This window comes from Mauremys reevesii, linkage group 8 (genome assembly GCF_016161935.1).
Source record: "Mauremys reevesii isolate NIE-2019 linkage group 8, ASM1616193v1, whole genome shotgun sequence".
Lineage (NCBI taxonomy): Eukaryota > Metazoa > Chordata > Testudines > Geoemydidae > Mauremys > Mauremys reevesii.
Window position 1 is genome coordinate 33,581,228 of NC_052630.1, and position 18,019 is coordinate 33,599,246.

General features: G+C 41.2%; 1 protein-coding gene across 1 annotated transcript in view; it reads left to right on the forward strand.

Annotated features, from left to right (window-relative positions):
- Positions 1-18,019, forward strand: part of CTNNA1 (catenin alpha 1) — a 209,240-nt gene that overhangs the window by 60,044 nt on the left and 131,177 nt on the right. The window contains exons 4-7 of the mRNA XM_039485027.1: positions 279-445; positions 1,763-1,882; positions 7,983-8,249; positions 11,935-12,138. Of these exons, the coding sequence (XP_039340961.1) occupies positions 279-445; positions 1,763-1,882; positions 7,983-8,249; positions 11,935-12,138 (758 nt within the window). The remainder of the gene's footprint in view (positions 1-278; positions 446-1,762; positions 1,883-7,982; positions 8,250-11,934; positions 12,139-18,019) is intronic.

The window sequence follows — 18,019 nt, forward strand, 5'->3', positions numbered from 1 at the left end:
ATCCCCAAGGTTCTAGTTCCTCTAATTTGAAACAAAGGCTAAAACTGAACTTGTGTGCAAAATCTATGAATCTAGTGTTTTAGTGACATTTTTAATGCTTCCTGTCCACACTGGGAAGAATGAAGTGTAGGTACCTTCAGTTTTATAGTAACCCAGGAGTGAACACTTTCTGATTGAACCCATTCAGATAAATCCCTTATCTTTCAAAGTGTAATTCTGAAATGAAGTATGTAACATTCTAAACCTGAGAAAAGACATTCTTGCTAATATTTGTGCAGGTGACTCCATGAAGAGTGCCTCAGGAGAGTTTGCAGATGACCCCTGCTCTTCAGTGAAACGTGGGAACATGGTACGAGCAGCCCGTGCTCTCCTGTCTGCTGTTACCCGGCTGCTTATCTTGGCTGACATGGCGGATGTCTACAAGCTACTTGTTCAGCTTAAAGTTGTAAGTGTGGTTTTTCATCTATAACTCAGTATTTCATTTTCCATTGTCCAACATATGTTAGGCTTATTCTGACAAGCTGTCTTTTTTGTGTGTATTGTCCCTAAACTAGTCTGTTCTTCTGCTCCAAAGTCTGTTGCTTCCAATGCAAACTGGGTCTGTGTTTTAATGGGTGTGCCCATCCGTAATACCATATGTACATGATAGTGTTAATGTTGCTTTATCATACTGGGCTCTGGAATTGCCTTTTTAAATACAGAAAAATATCTGGAAGCATGTTACTTGGAGGAAAAACCCATCAGAAAAAGCAGCCCAAACTTTGTCTACTAGCTTTCAAGTACCATATATACTTGTTCATAAGTTGAATTTTTTTAGTAAAAGGAACCCCCAGAGAAGGGGGTCAGATTATGAACGGGTATAGAGAGGGAGAGGTGGGACACAGCCCTTCCCCCCAACAGAGGGAGCAAGGAGAGGCCGCACAGTCAGCAGAGCTAGAAGGGAAGAGGCAGGGCCAGAGTCTCTCTGCTTCTGGCCACGCTGCTCTCCCCCCAGCCTCCGAAGCAGCTGCAGCTCCAGGGATGGCAGGATTCAGCCATGCTGCTTGGCTCTGCCCCCCCGAGCAGGCTGTGGCTGCGCCGCCCAGTCCGTCAGAGCACGCTGCGGCCGTACCACCTGGCCCAGCCCGCTGGAACATGCTGCAGCCGTGCCACCCGGTCTGGCCCACCGGAGCAGGCTGCGGCCGTGCTGCCCGGCCTGCCAGAGCAGCTCCAGCCAGGCCAGAGACATCCTCCCCAGATAAGGTGGGAAGGGATGGGATGGGAAGAGTGTGGGGGTCCCGGGCTGGGGGGGGGGGGTCATGTTGGGGGTGGTCACAAGGATTCCTCCCCTGACTCCCAGCTCCTCCCCCACAAAAAATTTCCCCACCAGTTGCTGTCCCGGCCTGTCAGGGTAAGCAGCTGGTGCGCCGGGACACTTTGTTTGCTTAGGTTTACCTCCGTGCCTGTGGACGCTCGAGGTAAACAAACCATCTTGGCTCACCAGCGGCTTATCCTGATGGCCCGGGAGCCAAAGTTTGCTGACCCCTGAATTATAGGGTTGGCTTATGAACGGGTTATACAAATTTTCCATTTTTACGTAACCATCTTGGGGCTGGGGGTGGGGGGAGGGGTCGGCTTATAAATGAACTGGCTTATGATCAAGTATATATGGTATATCTTACGTTTAAAAAAATAACTGTTTGTTAAAGTGAGCTATAAAATGTCTTGGATTTTTCTGCAAATTGTACACTGGATGGTTAAAAATATCTACACTCTCTTGTAGGTGGAAGAAGGTATCCTGAAATTAAAAAATGCAGGTACTGAACAGGATTTAGGAATACAATACAAAGCGCTCAAACCAGAAGTGGATAAGCTTAATATAATGGCAGCCAAAAGACAGCAGGTACAGTAACAGTACTTTTTTTTGTTTGGTCTTCAGTGTCTTAGCTCTTCTCTCTCTTCCCTCCTCCCCAAGGCCCCCGGCAAAAATCAAAACAAAACAACCTTTCGGAAACATGACTGGGGCCCTCTGTGTGATTTCTAAACCCAAGGCATTACTAATAAACATTGCATGTTCTGTTGGTTGCTATGCACTGCACCCACAGTGTTCAAAAATTGAATCTGCATTCTAGTAATAACTCTGTTCAGATGTAGTATAGTACTTATTATAATGAATTTATACACAAATACATTTATTTTTAATGGAATAGGCACTAATGCAACCCCCGCTTGTGGTGTGTTCCTCCCTCCCTGCCCCCGCCCCCCGGTGTTAGGGACTTGATTTTAAATTTAAGTTGAGAGATGCAAATGTATGGTTCCCACAGCAACTGTAACTTGGCAACATTGCACAGTCTTAACACCTTAACATTTTGGTACTTCTGTACAAAACCATACATGTAAGTAAGGGAGCAGAACTATGGTTCCTGATAAGTAATACCACTGAGTTTCTGAGAGGGTGTAGTCTAAACCACAATATTGCATTAATATAGGTATTTGCATTTAATTAGGGTGTTTGTTTTGGATTGTCTTATTACCTTGAGCAAATAAACGCTTCAGCAATCTCTCCACTATTTTCTTTGCAGCCTCCTTTAAAGGACTTTTTGTTGTTGTTGTTGTTGTTGTAGTCAATATCTGTACTTCTGACTAACTTGGTGAACTCTGGCTTAATCTTAAATGTGTGTCGATTTGTTTTGCTTAATGCTTTTGCTGGCATGACTCATTCCTATAGATGAGTAAATGTCAGTTACATTGAAAAGTAAAGATGGGTGAATAGTCTTATCAGTTTGAAATGGCGTGGTCTTTCTAAATTAACTATTGCATTAGTATTCATGCTAATTGTATGAAGTAAAACTTCTACATATCACTGACACGCTTATTCTAGCTTCCTTTATATGAATAGACAATTGGATACTGCATATTTTAAAAATGTAATTAGTGAAGTGCAAGACATTTGCCTGAAAACAGTGTCTATATCTATTATAATAAATATGCAGTTGAAATAAGTGGGGGGTTTGTGTTGCTACACAATCTGCTATGTAAAAGGTTTATTTTCTGCCACAAGAGCAATGTTTGTGCTCATAATGCCTCCTCCGCTTAGTTATACATCTTACTTGGCTTCAGTATTACCCATCCCTCTTAAATTTCTGCTTGGCATGTTTACTTCACCTTCCTCTTTGCTGTAAGGTATTGCTATTAAACTTAATATTTCTCTGTCAGATGCTTATTGTCCCTCTGAGCATGATGTGACTAGAGCTTTGGGACTCTGAACTTAACAAGATAGTGGCAGAGCTGGGAATAGAAGCTGTGATACGAGGCTGATCACTGTTTTAATTTCTTCCACTGAGAGTAGTGCCTAATTGGTAGCTAACTTCATTGATTTTAGTATGTTTTGCCTTTCGTAAACTGCATTAAGTTCTTCATATGAAAGATGCTTGCAAATATTGGACCTCCTATTTATAATGGTCATACTTCAGAAAGAGTGTTTGGGAAAACTCATACAGGCATAGTTAAATCCAAATTAGCTGTAAATTGTAGCCACTGGCTTAGTGTCTAGATGAAAAGAGGCATGGATGAGAGCTAGCTGGTGGAAGCTCAATCTAAATAAAACTGAGGTGAAGTGGTTGCTAGAGCATACAACAAGCATTATATGCCCCTTCTCATTGTTTTGTTTGTGCCCATCAAGTATTAAAGGTAGCAATCCAGAAAATGCTGTTAAGCAACCACTTGGTAGCAGTGTAAAAATTTTAGTACCTCTTCACTCTGGTTTGGAGATTCTTTCAGATGCAGACCTTGTTACTATCACCTCAAGCCCAGATTCCTGCAACACTGTCTACATGGGAAAACCCCTTTAAATCAGCATGGAAACTGAAGCTGGTCTGTACTGGCTTTTTATGGGTGGTGGAATTTTAAAGTTTTGTTTCTAACATAGAAATGCACCCTCTGCTCTAGGTGCAGCCTAGATGCCATGGTAACTCTAATAAATGATGGCTTGGGACTGATTTACCTGAGATGTTTTTCTTCCTTTGCCATGCTGCTGCCACCACCACAGTCAGTGAAGGTGCTTGAGCTACAGCCCACCACACTTCCTCTGTACCTAGTCCAAAATAACCTAAATTGGTTGGCCTTCAGGGCATGCTGCAAGGTCTGCCTTAGGGATGTAAATACTGTTTAAAAAGTTAACCATTTAAACAATTAAAAATATATCGTCTGGGTGCGGCAGCCAGGGCGGCCTGTCCCGGGATTAACCTTTTACATCCCTAGTCTGTCCATTTACCTAGTCTTGGGGGATCGTAAATGCACATGTTCAGAAGAATGAGGAATCTTTTTTTTGTTGTTTTTTTTTTTATTCTAGTTTGGGGAGAGACTTTGTAAAGAGTTACAAATCGGATTAAGGCCTGTACCTGTAGAGCCCAGGGTAGGAACTGCTTTGTACTCTGCATTTACTTAAGTCAAAGATATAGTATAAATGTAGAGAGCAAAGTTGTAATTGTAGGTGTTAGTAAAACTAATAAACTTTCCAGAACAAATTTAGTAGCTGTTTTGGGGAATAGATGTATGAATTCTGTATGAGGCTAACAAAGTTCATTGGGCATAATTGCTTATTTTTCCAGCAAATTGAAAAGCTTCCTGCCTCTCTTTGTTTCATTTACGTGTATGTAGACATTAAAAAAGCATCTATCCAGTGTCCTGAGTGCCTTTGCCATATATGGGGAGAAATAAAAAATGAATGCAGCTACCTCCCTGAACATTAAAAGAGAAGAGGAGGAAAATCACTCCAGTTGCAGACTTCCCACCCTCACTGCATGCATTCCAGCCCAATGCCTGGAAAATATTCTACAAAAACTATTTCTTATCGGACTGCTGATGGCAGCTCCCTGCCTTAGTACTAAAATCACTAGGTTTTTTGTCATGTTTACAGCTGGAGTGCAGTGATTATTTCATTGTATTTGTCCTTTTAGGGAAGAGTAGTATGTTATCTGTCTTACCATTCACTGTAGCTGTCTGTCTGTCTAATACTTTATAATAGTAATAATTTTCACTCTTACTCTGCAGACATCTATCTTCATTGCCAGTAATCTCTTTATTAGCTTCCCTGATATGCCTTAGCTTTCAGGGGAGTGGTAGTCTATGTTTGTATAGCACTTCTCTTAAATGGGGAAGGTCTGTTTTTTTTAGGAAATATAACTGTCAACAAAAGCCTTGGTGTAGATGCACTTATACCAGCAAAAAGTCTTGTAGCTTATTCATTCAGGAAACTGGTTTAAACGATACAAGCCAAAGAAACTGTCTCCATTAGGGAGGCATTGCAGGTATAGGTATACCAGCAACCCCTTTTAAATGTAAGCAAGGCCTAAATATCTGCAAAGATTAGAGCAGGGGTTCTCAGACTGGGGTCAGGACCCCTCAGGGAGTCGCGAGCTGTCTACCTGCACCCCAAACCCTGCTTGCCTCCAGCATTTATAATGGTGTTAAATATATAAAAAAGTGTTTAATTTGTTAGGGGGGGGTCACACTCAGAGGCTTGCTATGTGAAAGGGGTTGCCAGTAAAGAAGTTTTGAGACCCACTGGATTAGAGAGACAGACAGGATTCACTCTGACTGGATGTGGGAGAGGAAAGACTCAATATTTGAACACCCAGGGAAGATTTTAAATGCTCCAAACAACTTCTTAAATGAGACTGAAGAAAACACAGGGCATTTCTTGAGTAGTCAAATACATTTCTCCTTCATGCAATTCACAATTGACTAGTCTTCCCATTCTTTCTTATGTGCATGCATAAAAGGAAAACACCAAAGGATGATTTGATAGATTTTGGTACAGCCAGAGAATTTAAAAATAGAATCTGATCCTAAACCATAGCCCCTGACAAATGTGGATGGCACCTTTGGATTCTTGACCAATATTTATGTGTGTGTGTGGGGGGGGGGGGTGTTTGTGTGTTTTTAAATAAATGGTGTGACCCTATCCTGGATTATTTATTGATTTATTCAGTGGCAGTGGGAACCTTTCATAATCTGCATGCACAAGAGGAAAGAGCGAGACATTATTACCCGAGTTACCTGTCCTTTCATGGAAGGAAAACATGCCTTTTTCATGTTCCATTGGTTTTTCTCTTTGAATACTATTACTTCTTTCCTTTGGAAAAGAATGCTTCAATTACTAGTACACCAGTGACCTTTCACCTCAATTACATGTAATGCAAAATGCACTCCCATATCTAGTGTACAGACTCATTTTCTTGGAATGTAGTTGGCCATAAATTTAGATTAATTCAAATAAAACATGGCTTTTCACTCTGATTTTTTTTCCCCTTTTGAGTCTTTAGTGAACTTCAGCACTGGGGAAGGGAGGGAGAAGGGAAATATTTAACTACGATGCTAAAGTGTTTGGCTCAATGTGGCTTAGAGTGGAAGACTTTGTATTCTGTAAGTTGCTGTTATAAAAACTTCTTATTACTGCTTTACAAGATTTTTAAGCTCATGTACAGCAAAAATGTTTCGAGAACCAAGTGTACGTCCTTTAAAACATCTTGAAATTACAAATGAAAAACCCAAAAGTGAGAGCTTTATGGCCTTTGAATAAATGATTTGAGACACTGAAAATTCAGATTTATAATTTGACTTCTGTGCTTATACACTGCTATTGTGTGAAAGATATTAGGTAAATGTGTCCACATCTTGGGAAAGGAAAGTAGCTGGAATTTAGTAGGCCCTCACACTTGGCAGTAAAAACTAGCTTGGCTCTTACCACTAATCTAAAAATAAATGTTACCTCTTTTTGAAGATTTAAGAGGAAATACTCTGCAATTATTTGAATGTAGAGTGAGGTTAAGAAAATGAAACTTGTCACTCCAGCCTGTTGCCACTTAACAATCCAAAACCAGCGCCTGTGTAACCACTACCTCCCGCTGTTAGTTTATCTGCTTTCCTAAGCATTAGGAATCAATGCAATATGGTGGATGATGTCCAGGTCTAGTGTCAGTATCCTAGGTCAGGGCAATTGCACCTGTATTTTTCCTTCATGGTCCTACAGAGGCACCCACTTCTAAGTTTCCAGCTCTCCAGCAAGTCACCTGTTTTTGTGGGAAGATGCATCTCTCTCCTTTTTGACAGGAGTATTTTGAGGCTGCACAGTTCCCTGTCTACACTGTGAATTCCCCAGCAAAGTTGGACTGCCTAAAGCAGGCCTGCTGTATATCCTCTGAGTAGAGAAGCAAACAGTGTAACTGCTACAGTTAAGTTATCACACAGCTCTAAGCAAGCACATTTATTCTTAAGATAAAAGCATTATAGAGAAAACAGAGGGGTTTTTTTTGTTTTTGTTTTAAATTACACACGTGCTAACAAGTTTACTAAAGCAACTCCAGCAAGGGGTTTTCTGTGGATACAAGTTCATGACTGTCTTGGCTCAGAACAAGCATTCCTATGAATTAGAGACTCACTCCAACCCATTTTGCATCTTTGCTCGGCAGAGACTGTGAATAGGTAATCGGCCAGATAAGGGCTGGCTTCAGAGGTGGCTAGTTAGTGTTCTCCTCCGCTTTCCTGGAAACTCACTCACCTGCCTGACCCATTATTTTAAGACTTTTGAAACTCAGTGCTTCCCAGTGTTGACATTAGTGCGCTCTTCCCCGAGTTAAATACAACCCCACAATAATACAATACATACTTGCATTTTTAATACAGTGAATTCATAAGATACTATTAATTCAGTAAGGTTTGTTTGGGAAATTGCCATATCTGTCAGTCAGCATCGAAAACAATTATCTGCTCTTATGTCAAGTAATAAATATCTTAGCTTGTAATTTTAGAATGGCTGCATAACATCAGTCTTTATGCGACTATTCTAAAGGTAGCCACATTTTTATTAATTGTGTGTGTGGGAAGTAATATTGCTTACCTGAGGTGTTAAGCAAAGATCATGCTCTTATGCCTCCTCAGGGGAAAGTATGTAGATACTGAGTATCAGAAATGTCTTTCACTATTGATTGTTTTCCTTGCAGGAATTGAAAGATGTGGGTCATCGTGATCAGATGGCTGCAGCTAGAGGAATTCTGCAGAAGAACATTCCTATACTTTACACTGCTTCCCAGGCCTGTCTGCAGCACCCAGATGTAGCAGCTTACAAAGCCAACAGGGACTTGATTTACAAACAACTGCAGCAGGCGGTCACAGGCATCTCAAATGCAGCTCAAGCTACAGCATCTGATGATGCTGCCCAACAGCAGGGTGGAGGGGGAGAGCTGGCTTATGCACTTAACAATTTTGATGTAAGTATTGAACCTCTTTCGAAAAAGTATAGCTTAAATCTGTTTGTAAATCAGTTAAAGGCAAGAAAAGTTCATGGGAGTAACTTTGACAACCATGAAATTGTATTTTGAGGGAGGATAATCTGTTAGCAATATATAGAGACTACCGTACTTTAATACTATCTGAAAGATCTCTTTGTATTGAAGGCCTCCTATTTTTGTGATCATCAAAACCTTTTATGTTGATATTAATAAAATTAGAATTTATGTTGACTGTAAAATACACACAAGAGCCACACTGATTCTGACTGGAGACTTGTGAATTGCCAAATTCAGAGCAAACTAGCCTTGTACAAACAAAATAACGAGACTTAATCACAATATCTTCTGGTCATTATTTAGAAATTTAGTATAGCTTTAATGATGTAATACAGTATAGCATGACAGTAAATATTCTCTATCTAATACATTATTGTAGTGTATTAATAGCATGGGCTCTCACTACAATGCCACAAGCACTCTGCTGAAAAATGTAAGAATCGCGACCTTTGAGAATTATTCAGTTTGGAGATTATTCAGGGAGGAGGGGTGTATGCCACAAGTGCTCTGAGAGACTAGTAGAAAACTACCGTTCCAAAAGTCCAAGTGATAGGACTCATGATGTGCTATTTGGGTGCATTGGAATGAAATTTTACTGGAAACTCGTAACGTATGAAGTAGTTTTACTGGCGCTTGTTTGTTTGTTTTACTAGATGGAGATCACCTCAATCACGTACTTTATTGCATGCTTATTAGAGAGATTATTTGGGCTACGAGATTAGCTTTAAAACAATTACTGATGGCAGCCTTGGTCTTGGTTTCTGTAGCTACAGTGATCTTTGAATAATAAAGAAGTTTTTAGTAATATACTTCATAAAAACCTACGTTAGGAAACATTTAATACAGCTGTTTTTAAGTCTTGCCCACTTCCCACTATTCAGCTAGCCTGCCTCACTTTGGCAACTGTTACTCCCCCTTTTTGGCCCTACCTCTTTTTTCTTTAACCCACTGTCCTCTCTGAACACTTCAAAAAAAAAAAAAAAAAAAAGGAAACAAAATAATCTAAAACAAATGCATATATAAATGTGGCAGCTAGCTTGCTCACTTCGCTTGTATATTAAATCTCTTTTCCCATACACTTAATCTCTAGGCTTTGCCTATACTAGGGAATTGTTACAGAAAACTCCACCTGTAGCTGGGTCAGCTGAACCAATGTTTGCAACATTTAGAAGTCCTAATATAGACTTCGGGCTCCAGCAGCTGCTTTTGGCACCACATTGAATTATAGTTGCTCTGAGTAAGTTTAATTGACATAGTGCCTGAAAATGGCTTGCCAGAGTCAGCCATCTACACTAAGGTTCCCAATGTTGCTAACATTTGTGCATCTGAAACAGGGTTAGCAATGGTTAAAGAGGCTTTAGAGAAATTTCCAGACAGGTGTTTTAGGTTGTATCCTCTTCTGGACTCTGTCTTCCATTCTACACTTAACCGAATGGAATCCTCAATCTTGACTGGCTCTTCTGGGTGCTAACATGAAATTGGCAATTTTATGATTAAGCTTTTAATATGGAATGCTTTTATATAATAAGAGTAGGTTTGGGGGAGATGGTAATGGGAGAACTGTGCTGTAGTTCAGCCTTGGCTTTGCTGATTGAGCTCAAATCGTTTAATGTGATGTTTCTAGTAGGACCAAGCAGCTAACTTTCTTTGTTCTGCTAACTTAAATAGAAGTGGCTCAAGTGTTACATGGTTGGGCTTTCTGGCCCTCAGACTTCAGCTAGGGAAGTGGTCCCCAACCTTTTTTGTCTGGCAGGCACCAGAAGACAAGCCACGGAGGACCATGGCTGTGGACGAGCATCTGCCAAAATTCCACCAACAAGCAGCAACGTCCATAGGCGTTGTCACCAAAATGTTGCTGACAAGCAGCGTCATCCAGAGGCGTTACCACCGAAATACCGCTGAAAATCGGCAGCATTTCAGCGGCGACACCTCTGGATGATGCAGCTTGTTGGCGGCATTTCGGAGGATGCTCGTCCGCCATCCAGTACACGGGCACACTTAGATGCCCCGGCGGGCGCCATGGTGCCCGGGGGAACCGTATTGGGGGACCCCTGAGCTAGGGAGTCTTCTCTTGCAGTATAGTCAGTGTGAATAGCTGTAATGAGGCCTTTCCATGCCTTCATTTCCAACTAGAAGAAGGGGGAGTAAGAGAATAGGCGTTCATTTATACCAGTGGTTCTCAAACTTTTGTACCGGTGACCCCTTTCAAACAGCAAACCTCTGAGTGCGACCCTCCTAATAAATTAAAAACACTTTTTAAAAATATATTTAATACCATTATAAACGCTGGAGGGAAACCAGGGTTTGGGGTGGTAGCGGACAGCTCGCAACCCACCTCCCGACATCCTGAGGGGTCCCGACCCCCAGTTTGAGAACCCCTGATTTATACAGACCTTCCTCTCCCCAGGTAATTTCCTGCTAACAGCCAAGTAGTAGAGAGTTCTTTTTGTATAGACTGTGCTTCCGGCTTACTGTGGTGTTAGAACTATGATATAATTTTAAATAAGTACCAAAAGATATCTAGAATGTTGATTAACTATATCTGGCTCCAGTGCCATACTGGATGAGTAGCATGTCAATAGCTTGTATTGATGGTTCAGATTTGCAGTAACAACACTATAAATGTGTAGGAAGAATGCTGTAGTGTGCCCTAAAGAGACCCTACACACTTCAGAATTCCTATAAGTAGCTGTGGTGTCTTTGTAGAGGGAAAAACTGGCTGCTACATAAAGTGGGTGCTCCTGGAGCTTAATCTGTGTTATGAACTGACTATCTGAATGTCAATTCAGAAGTTTCAGCACTCTTTCTAAAGCAGCTAAAATGGCACCATCCCCACCCCCAAATTCCATAAGTATCTGCAGTTTATTTGAACAAGTCACACGGTTTCAGACTGAAATGAATTTCTGTGATGGCATTGACCCCCCCGCCCCCCCCAAAATTAAAAGTAGATCAGCTGGTGCAGCCTTAACTCTCTCAGTATGAGCTGTGCTGCAGTAAGACTCAATTAATATAAACCACTGATTTGCTTGAAGATATTGGCTTCTGTGATATTTAAATCTTACTGTAAATATTTCACATCAAAACTTTTGCTTTTGAGAACAACTTACCTTTTCTGTCCCAATTTATCCAGTCCCTTCCCCTCCCCCTCTGTGTAATCATGCAGAGTATCACCATAGTTAATCTACACTAGATAGACTTCCAAAATCATCTTGTTTATGATGGGGGTAATTGAATTTGACAGCTGAAATAATTAAGTCTTGTACAGATTGAAACAGTTACCTAGAGTTCAGTAGCATGAACCTGATTTATCCTGGCATTTTTAAATTTGGAATTCCTGTAACATGCTTTCTTGTGGCCAAATTTTGTTTAGCTGTCAACATACAATGCTAGTAATTTCTTGCAGTAATGTAATCCATTGGGGAAGCCTCTAAAAATTTACTACACTACCTAGGAAAGTTTGTTCTCATCTATCACAAGCACGCTTTTTTGGTTGTGTTTCAGGACAGAGAATGGATTTGCTATAACTATTCCAAGACTGGCTCATTTTGATGGAAAAATGGTAACAAGTGATGTCAGTTACTGATTACTGTAAACTTTCCTTTACTAGAAACAAATTATTGTGGATCCTTTGAGCTTCAGTGAGGAACGTTTTAGGCCTTCCCTGGAAGAGCGCCTGGAGAGCATCATTAGTGGAGCAGCCCTAATGGCTGATTCATCTTGCACACGTGATGACCGACGGGAACGCATAGTTGCAGAGTGTAATGCAGTGCGACAGGCCTTGCAGGATCTACTTTCAGAGTACATGGGGAATGTAAGTATTCTAGACATCCTAATTTTAAGGTGGTTGTTTTAACTTCCATATATGAGGACTTCAGAACTAGCAATGAAACTGTATTCCTTGATCTTAAAAAGCATCTTATTTGCATGAAGAGTATTATAATACTGAAAATGAAAACAGTGGGACTTTTTTTCTTTCCTTACTCTTCCAAGAAACTGCTTATCGCCACAAAATCCTAATTCCAAAAATTCTTTAAAGTTTGAGTGAGTTCTTAACCAGTTATTGGTTTAAATTTGTAACATAAAGAAGAATTAGAATGTAATACATAATTAGAACTTTTGATAATTTGGGGATGATGGCAGGAAGGTGTTTTTCAATATCTTTTCAATTAACCTTGTATCTCTCAATGCATAATTATTTTTAACCGAATATCTGCATTTCAGGATTGATTGTGAGTTACTTTCACTCAACTTGATCAATGATGATGCTTTAATTTTAATTTCACACAGTGAGAATTGCAGTACTTTTCTGGCTCCAAAAAAAAGCCATTGTTAGCATCGGATTCAGAGCAGTATGCCCTCAAGGAGTTGAAGTTTAGACTGTCTAAAATGGTTAAAGTATCTGCTATTTGTTTTTTCTCTGTAAAGAACCTGGATACGCTTATTTCAGTCACGTCACTCTGAAGATTTAGATGAGCCTACGTATTTTGGGGACCATGGCTCTTAATGTTTTTCTACTGTCTAACTTTTCTCTACTTAAACCAAGCTAGGTAGGAATAGAGGGTAGCCTTTTGCCGTGCTGAAAGTTGAATAATGGAATGGCTCCATGTTCTGTAATATTAAGCCCTGGACCTATTAACAAAATGTTCTGGAGAAGGTACTGGACTTGAGATGGCATCTGCAAGTTGCCAGAACTTATTTAAATAAATGAGAACAAGTGAACTTCTTGAGGGACTGTTAAGTACCCTACAAAACTAGATAAATGGGCTTATATGGTGGCAGATGAAATTAATTATTAACGACAAAGACAAGGGAATATGCATTTCTGAGTTAAAAATTCAGTAACTAGAACCACTGTATTGGGGTGGGAAGTGGTGTTCATTTCTGACCAACTCGTCTAAAGGCTGAAGTAGAAGGAATCAATGGATAAATGACAAAAGTGATTAATGGCATGGAAACACCTCCAAGTGTTTGTGGAAAAACAAAGATGGATTAGGACCGTTTAGTTTAGAGAAGATTTTCAAAATAAGTAAGGGTAATGGAGAAGGTAAATCAGGGCAAATGCTGTCTTACAATATAGAACAAGGACTGTCAAACAAAACTGAAAGGCAACAAACATTAAAAGGGAATACTTTTTACAATGTACATTTAAACTGTGAAACTCATTGCTATGAGACATTAAATGCTTGACAGAATTCAGAAATTAAGTATGCATATGGAAAATGAAAATATCCCCAGTTACAGTAGCTCCAACTTTTTTAAAAGGGATATAAACCCTTGTATTGCAGGTCAGAAGCAAACCACTAACTTACGACACTTAAGGGGAAAAAATTCACCCTGTGGGCAAGATATATTACAGGGTGTTCTACACCTTCATGTGAATCATCTAGAGTGGCAGCTAGATTCGAGAATGTATGCCTACCAGTTGATAGCTAAAACTGTAGCAAGAGGTAAATGTCCTGATTTTTTTGATGGGGGAAGGATGAGGATGTAGAAACTTGGTCAGCTGCCACTGTAAGACTTCATAGCTGTGGATTTCTTTCTGCCAAGATGAGTATCGTATTTGTTTAGCTGTGTACTGTTAACCTGTGTGGTATGCTAGTTAAAGGTATACCTTCTGAGCTGGGAAGAATGTATTCTTATTTATCTTTATTTTTAACACATTGTGAAATTGGTGATGCATAATGAATTTTTTTTTAAATCTCTGCCATACTGTGATTATAGGCAGCCTATCTTGGAAAAATGAGATTAAGACGCTCAGTGAAATCAAGTGGAAAAAGCAATCGATAAGTCGTTGTAAACATTTGGGACACTGTTTAAAAATATATATCACAGCTAGAAAAATCTTAAATGTTTAAGTCAAAGAATGAATCACATAGACAATTTTCAATGGTGAAAAAGGAACAAAGCACTGCCATAGAATCCAGCTTTCTCCAGTTGATGTAGACTTGTTTTCCCCCAGTCTCCTATAAAAAAAAGAAATTAAGTTGGCATAAGAGCATGATCAGGCATTCAGTCTTTCCTGCAATTGCACAATACTAATTGTGCAGCATAAATCTTATTTGAGTGATAGAAGCAAAGGTATTGAAAAGTGCCAAGTTTTGAAATGGAAGACTGAGGTAGGATCATACTGAAAATGTGTGTTTGGGGATAGAAATGTCCTAAAGTGGACACACTTCCAGTCTTAGAGACTTTATTTCTAAAGAATTCTATAGTTTCTGGGATGCCTTTCAGATGTTGTAGGCATACTAGAGCTGCTCCTAAATAGTGTGTACTGACTTAAATTTTTGTGTTTTGAGGACAATGGATAAGCAGATTAATTCTCTGATCCCTTGGGTTCCACCCCTAAGTGCTCTGTAAAAGGTTGTGGGTATCAGGCTTACTGTGATGTGATATGACATTTTCCATTTGATTCCACTAGAAGTGCAGAGTTTTAAGCAGCAAAAGGTGTATTCACCAGACTTGTCTGAGGCTTCTCCAGTGTCCTTGGCACCTGCTAGCATCATCATTAAGGTTCCCAGCTTGGTCCTAAAGCAGGGGTGGGCAAAGTACAGCCTGCGGGCCGGATCCGGCCCATCAGGCATTTAAATCCGGCCCTTGAACTCCCGCTGGGGAGCGGGTTCTGGGGCTTGGCCCCTCCAGCGCCCCAGTCGGAGAGCAGGTTTGAGGGCCACTTCATGTGGCTCCTGGAAGCAGTGGCATGCCCCCCCCCACCCCCGGCTCCTATGCGTAGGGGCAGCCAGGGGCCTCTGCTCTGCATGCTTCCCCTGCCCCAAGCGCTGCCCCTGCAGCTCCCATTGGCCGGGAACTGCAGCTGACGGGAGCTGCAGGGGCAGTGCCTGCAAATGGGGCAGCGTGCAGAACTGCCTTGCCTTGCCTCCACATAAGAGCTGGAGGAGGGACATGCCGCTGCTTCCGGGAGCCGCTTGAGGTAAGCAGCTTGCTGGAGCCTGTACCCCTGAGCTTCTCCCCTTGCCCCAACCCTGATCCGCCTCCCACCCTCCAAACCCCTCGATCCCAGCCCAGAGCATCCTCTTGCACCCCAAATCTCTCACCTGCCGCCCCACCCTAGAGCCTGCACCCCAGTTGGAGCCTGCGCACCTTCCCACACCCCAACCCCATGCCCCAGCCCTGATCCCCCTCTGAACCCCTCAGCCCCAGCCCAGAGCCCCCTCACGCACCCTGAACTCCTCTTTTCTGGCCCCACCCCAGAGCCGGCACCCCCAACCCCAATTTTGTGAGCTTTCATGGCCCACCATACAACGGCTGTTCCCAGATGTGGCTCTCAGGCCAAAAAATTTGCCCACCCCTATCCTAATGGCATGAAATGTGACTGTTGCACTAAACTGAGGAGGGAATCTTGCCCCCTGTGGCTGATTTCAGAACTGTGGCCTCTTCACTTAGTTCCATATATATTTCCCCTCCCTCTTTATCCCTGAGAGCACCTGTCTTTGTCAGCAATGACTGACATGTTTTCTAAGCCATCAATATCTTCTTCCATAAGCTTGGTTTCTCCACTTCATTGCAATCCAGTAGCCACTGCTTTATAACCTCAATGCCAGCTCTGGTGGGGGATAATTGTTCATTAGTTTATATAACAAATTTACAGATATAAGTGCCTGATGTAAAATCATCCATCAGGCTGCTTGTTTCACACTTGCAGTTTAGAATTTTGGTGTAAGTCTGCGGAGCCTGTTCAGGGATAATGTGGACTTTAAGGAAGTACACAAAAGACAGAGGGTTGGTATTTTTCTTTGATATACATGCTGTTTGCTCAGAAGTTCTCTGAGGCTAAGGCCTTTTGTTTTTGAGGCATTTTCTTCCAAGTTTTAGCCATTTTTTTAAAGAGGGATTGCAACACACACTGTCGTCAGTCCAATTTTTATGATTCAGTAAATAACTAGAACCCTGCAAATCTGCAGATACCTGCTTTATTTCCACGGAGCATGTTTGCAGATCGCAGATTGGATGATGGGTACAGATTTTATATCCACGCAGGGCTTTACAAGTAACTCTCTTCTTTTTAATCTTCAAGGCTGGGATTTGTGATACTGATATCTTTCTTTATGGGAGTGCTCTCACACCTTCTATAGTGAAGTAGTTTTCCCCGTTGAAATTTTCCTTTTAATTAGCTAAAAGTTTTTGGTAATAGTGCTCAGAGGAAGAGCAAGAAGAGAGGGCTTAAAACCCCGCTATTGCAGTAGGAGGACCGAAAGCTTTGGTCCAGCCTGACCGACTGGGGAAGAGCATAACAGCCCAGGTGGTTTTTTGGATGCGAGAAACTGAAGTTGAGTTTCTCAAAAAACCATTGACAACCACAACTCCATCTATAACATACGACTCTCTCAAGATTTAAATAAGTTTCTTAACAGTTAACCATGGCAGATCATTCAAATACTCCAAGTATTTGAGTCCTAGAAGGATTTTATTAAATGCTAAAGTGTTTGTATGTAGTTTGGCTGTCCAACAGCCACTTATAGTCGTATCAATGTGCTATATATTGTTCTTTCCTCTACCTCCAAGAACCCACTTGAATGATGCTCAAGATTAAACTTGACATTCACTTATCATCGTAAGCAAGATGCAGAACACACATTTAAGTACCAAAAAAAAAGCACTTATTCACGATTGCCAAAATTAATACATAGGTGTCTAGAGACAAAAAATAAGTTGAGGCCCTGCAGTGTGTCCTAACCAGACACTGTATAGGATAGAGCCATCCTGAACCAACTGTAATTGACATTGACTGGACTCCAGTAACAAACTGTGGGGGAAAACACCCACAATACCAGAGACAGAGATAATTCTTGCCAATCTCTTCCTAATACTTCAGTATCACCTGAATTTTATCCAGATTGATCTTCAGACAGGTAGCTCTCATCCATATCTCCGTGTCTCTTGCCTTTGGCCGGGCATGCACTAGCATTAGCTGGAAAAGGTAAAACAGGCATATGAAACTGGGTATTGTTATACCAAAAGTACCCTCGCTCTTTCCTCCTCACTGACCTTCCTAATGGACCGAAAAGGGCCAGATGGGATTTTATGCTGCTACTCCACACCGCCACCACATAGGCCTTGTCTAAATGCAGAAATTCCACTCAATTTAAGGGGAGTGGGGTGGGGGGGGTTGCATCAGTTTAAGTAACTCGGTAACTGCTTTGTGTGTGGTCGTTCTTGCCATAGACTTAAACCTGGCTGACATCCATTTAGCTTGCTCTGTTATTTAGGATAAATGTTGGGGATTATGATTTGTGATTGGAGGTTACCAAAAATATAACTGAGTTTTAAAAAAAAATGTACTAGACAAGTCCATGGAGGACAGGTCCATCACTGGCTATTAGCCAAGATGGTCAGGGTTGTGACATCATGCTTGGGGCAATTCTAAACCTCTGACTGCAAGAAACTGAGAGGGAAAGATGGGTGGATCACTCCAACTGCCCTGTTCTAGCACTGGCCACTGTCAGACAGGATACTGGCCTAGTAGACCATTGTTCTGATTCAGTATGACATTTCTTATGTTGGAAAATAGGCCACGGGACGTTAGATGAAAACCTTATGTTAAGGACAGAGGTTTTCACTCTATTTGATAAGTCTTCTCTCTTCTGACTATACTGAGCTTGTAATAAGCAACAATGCACTGATTTTTTGCTTTACTGTGTTACTTAATTACTTTGTTACTGAGCTAGAAAACTAGG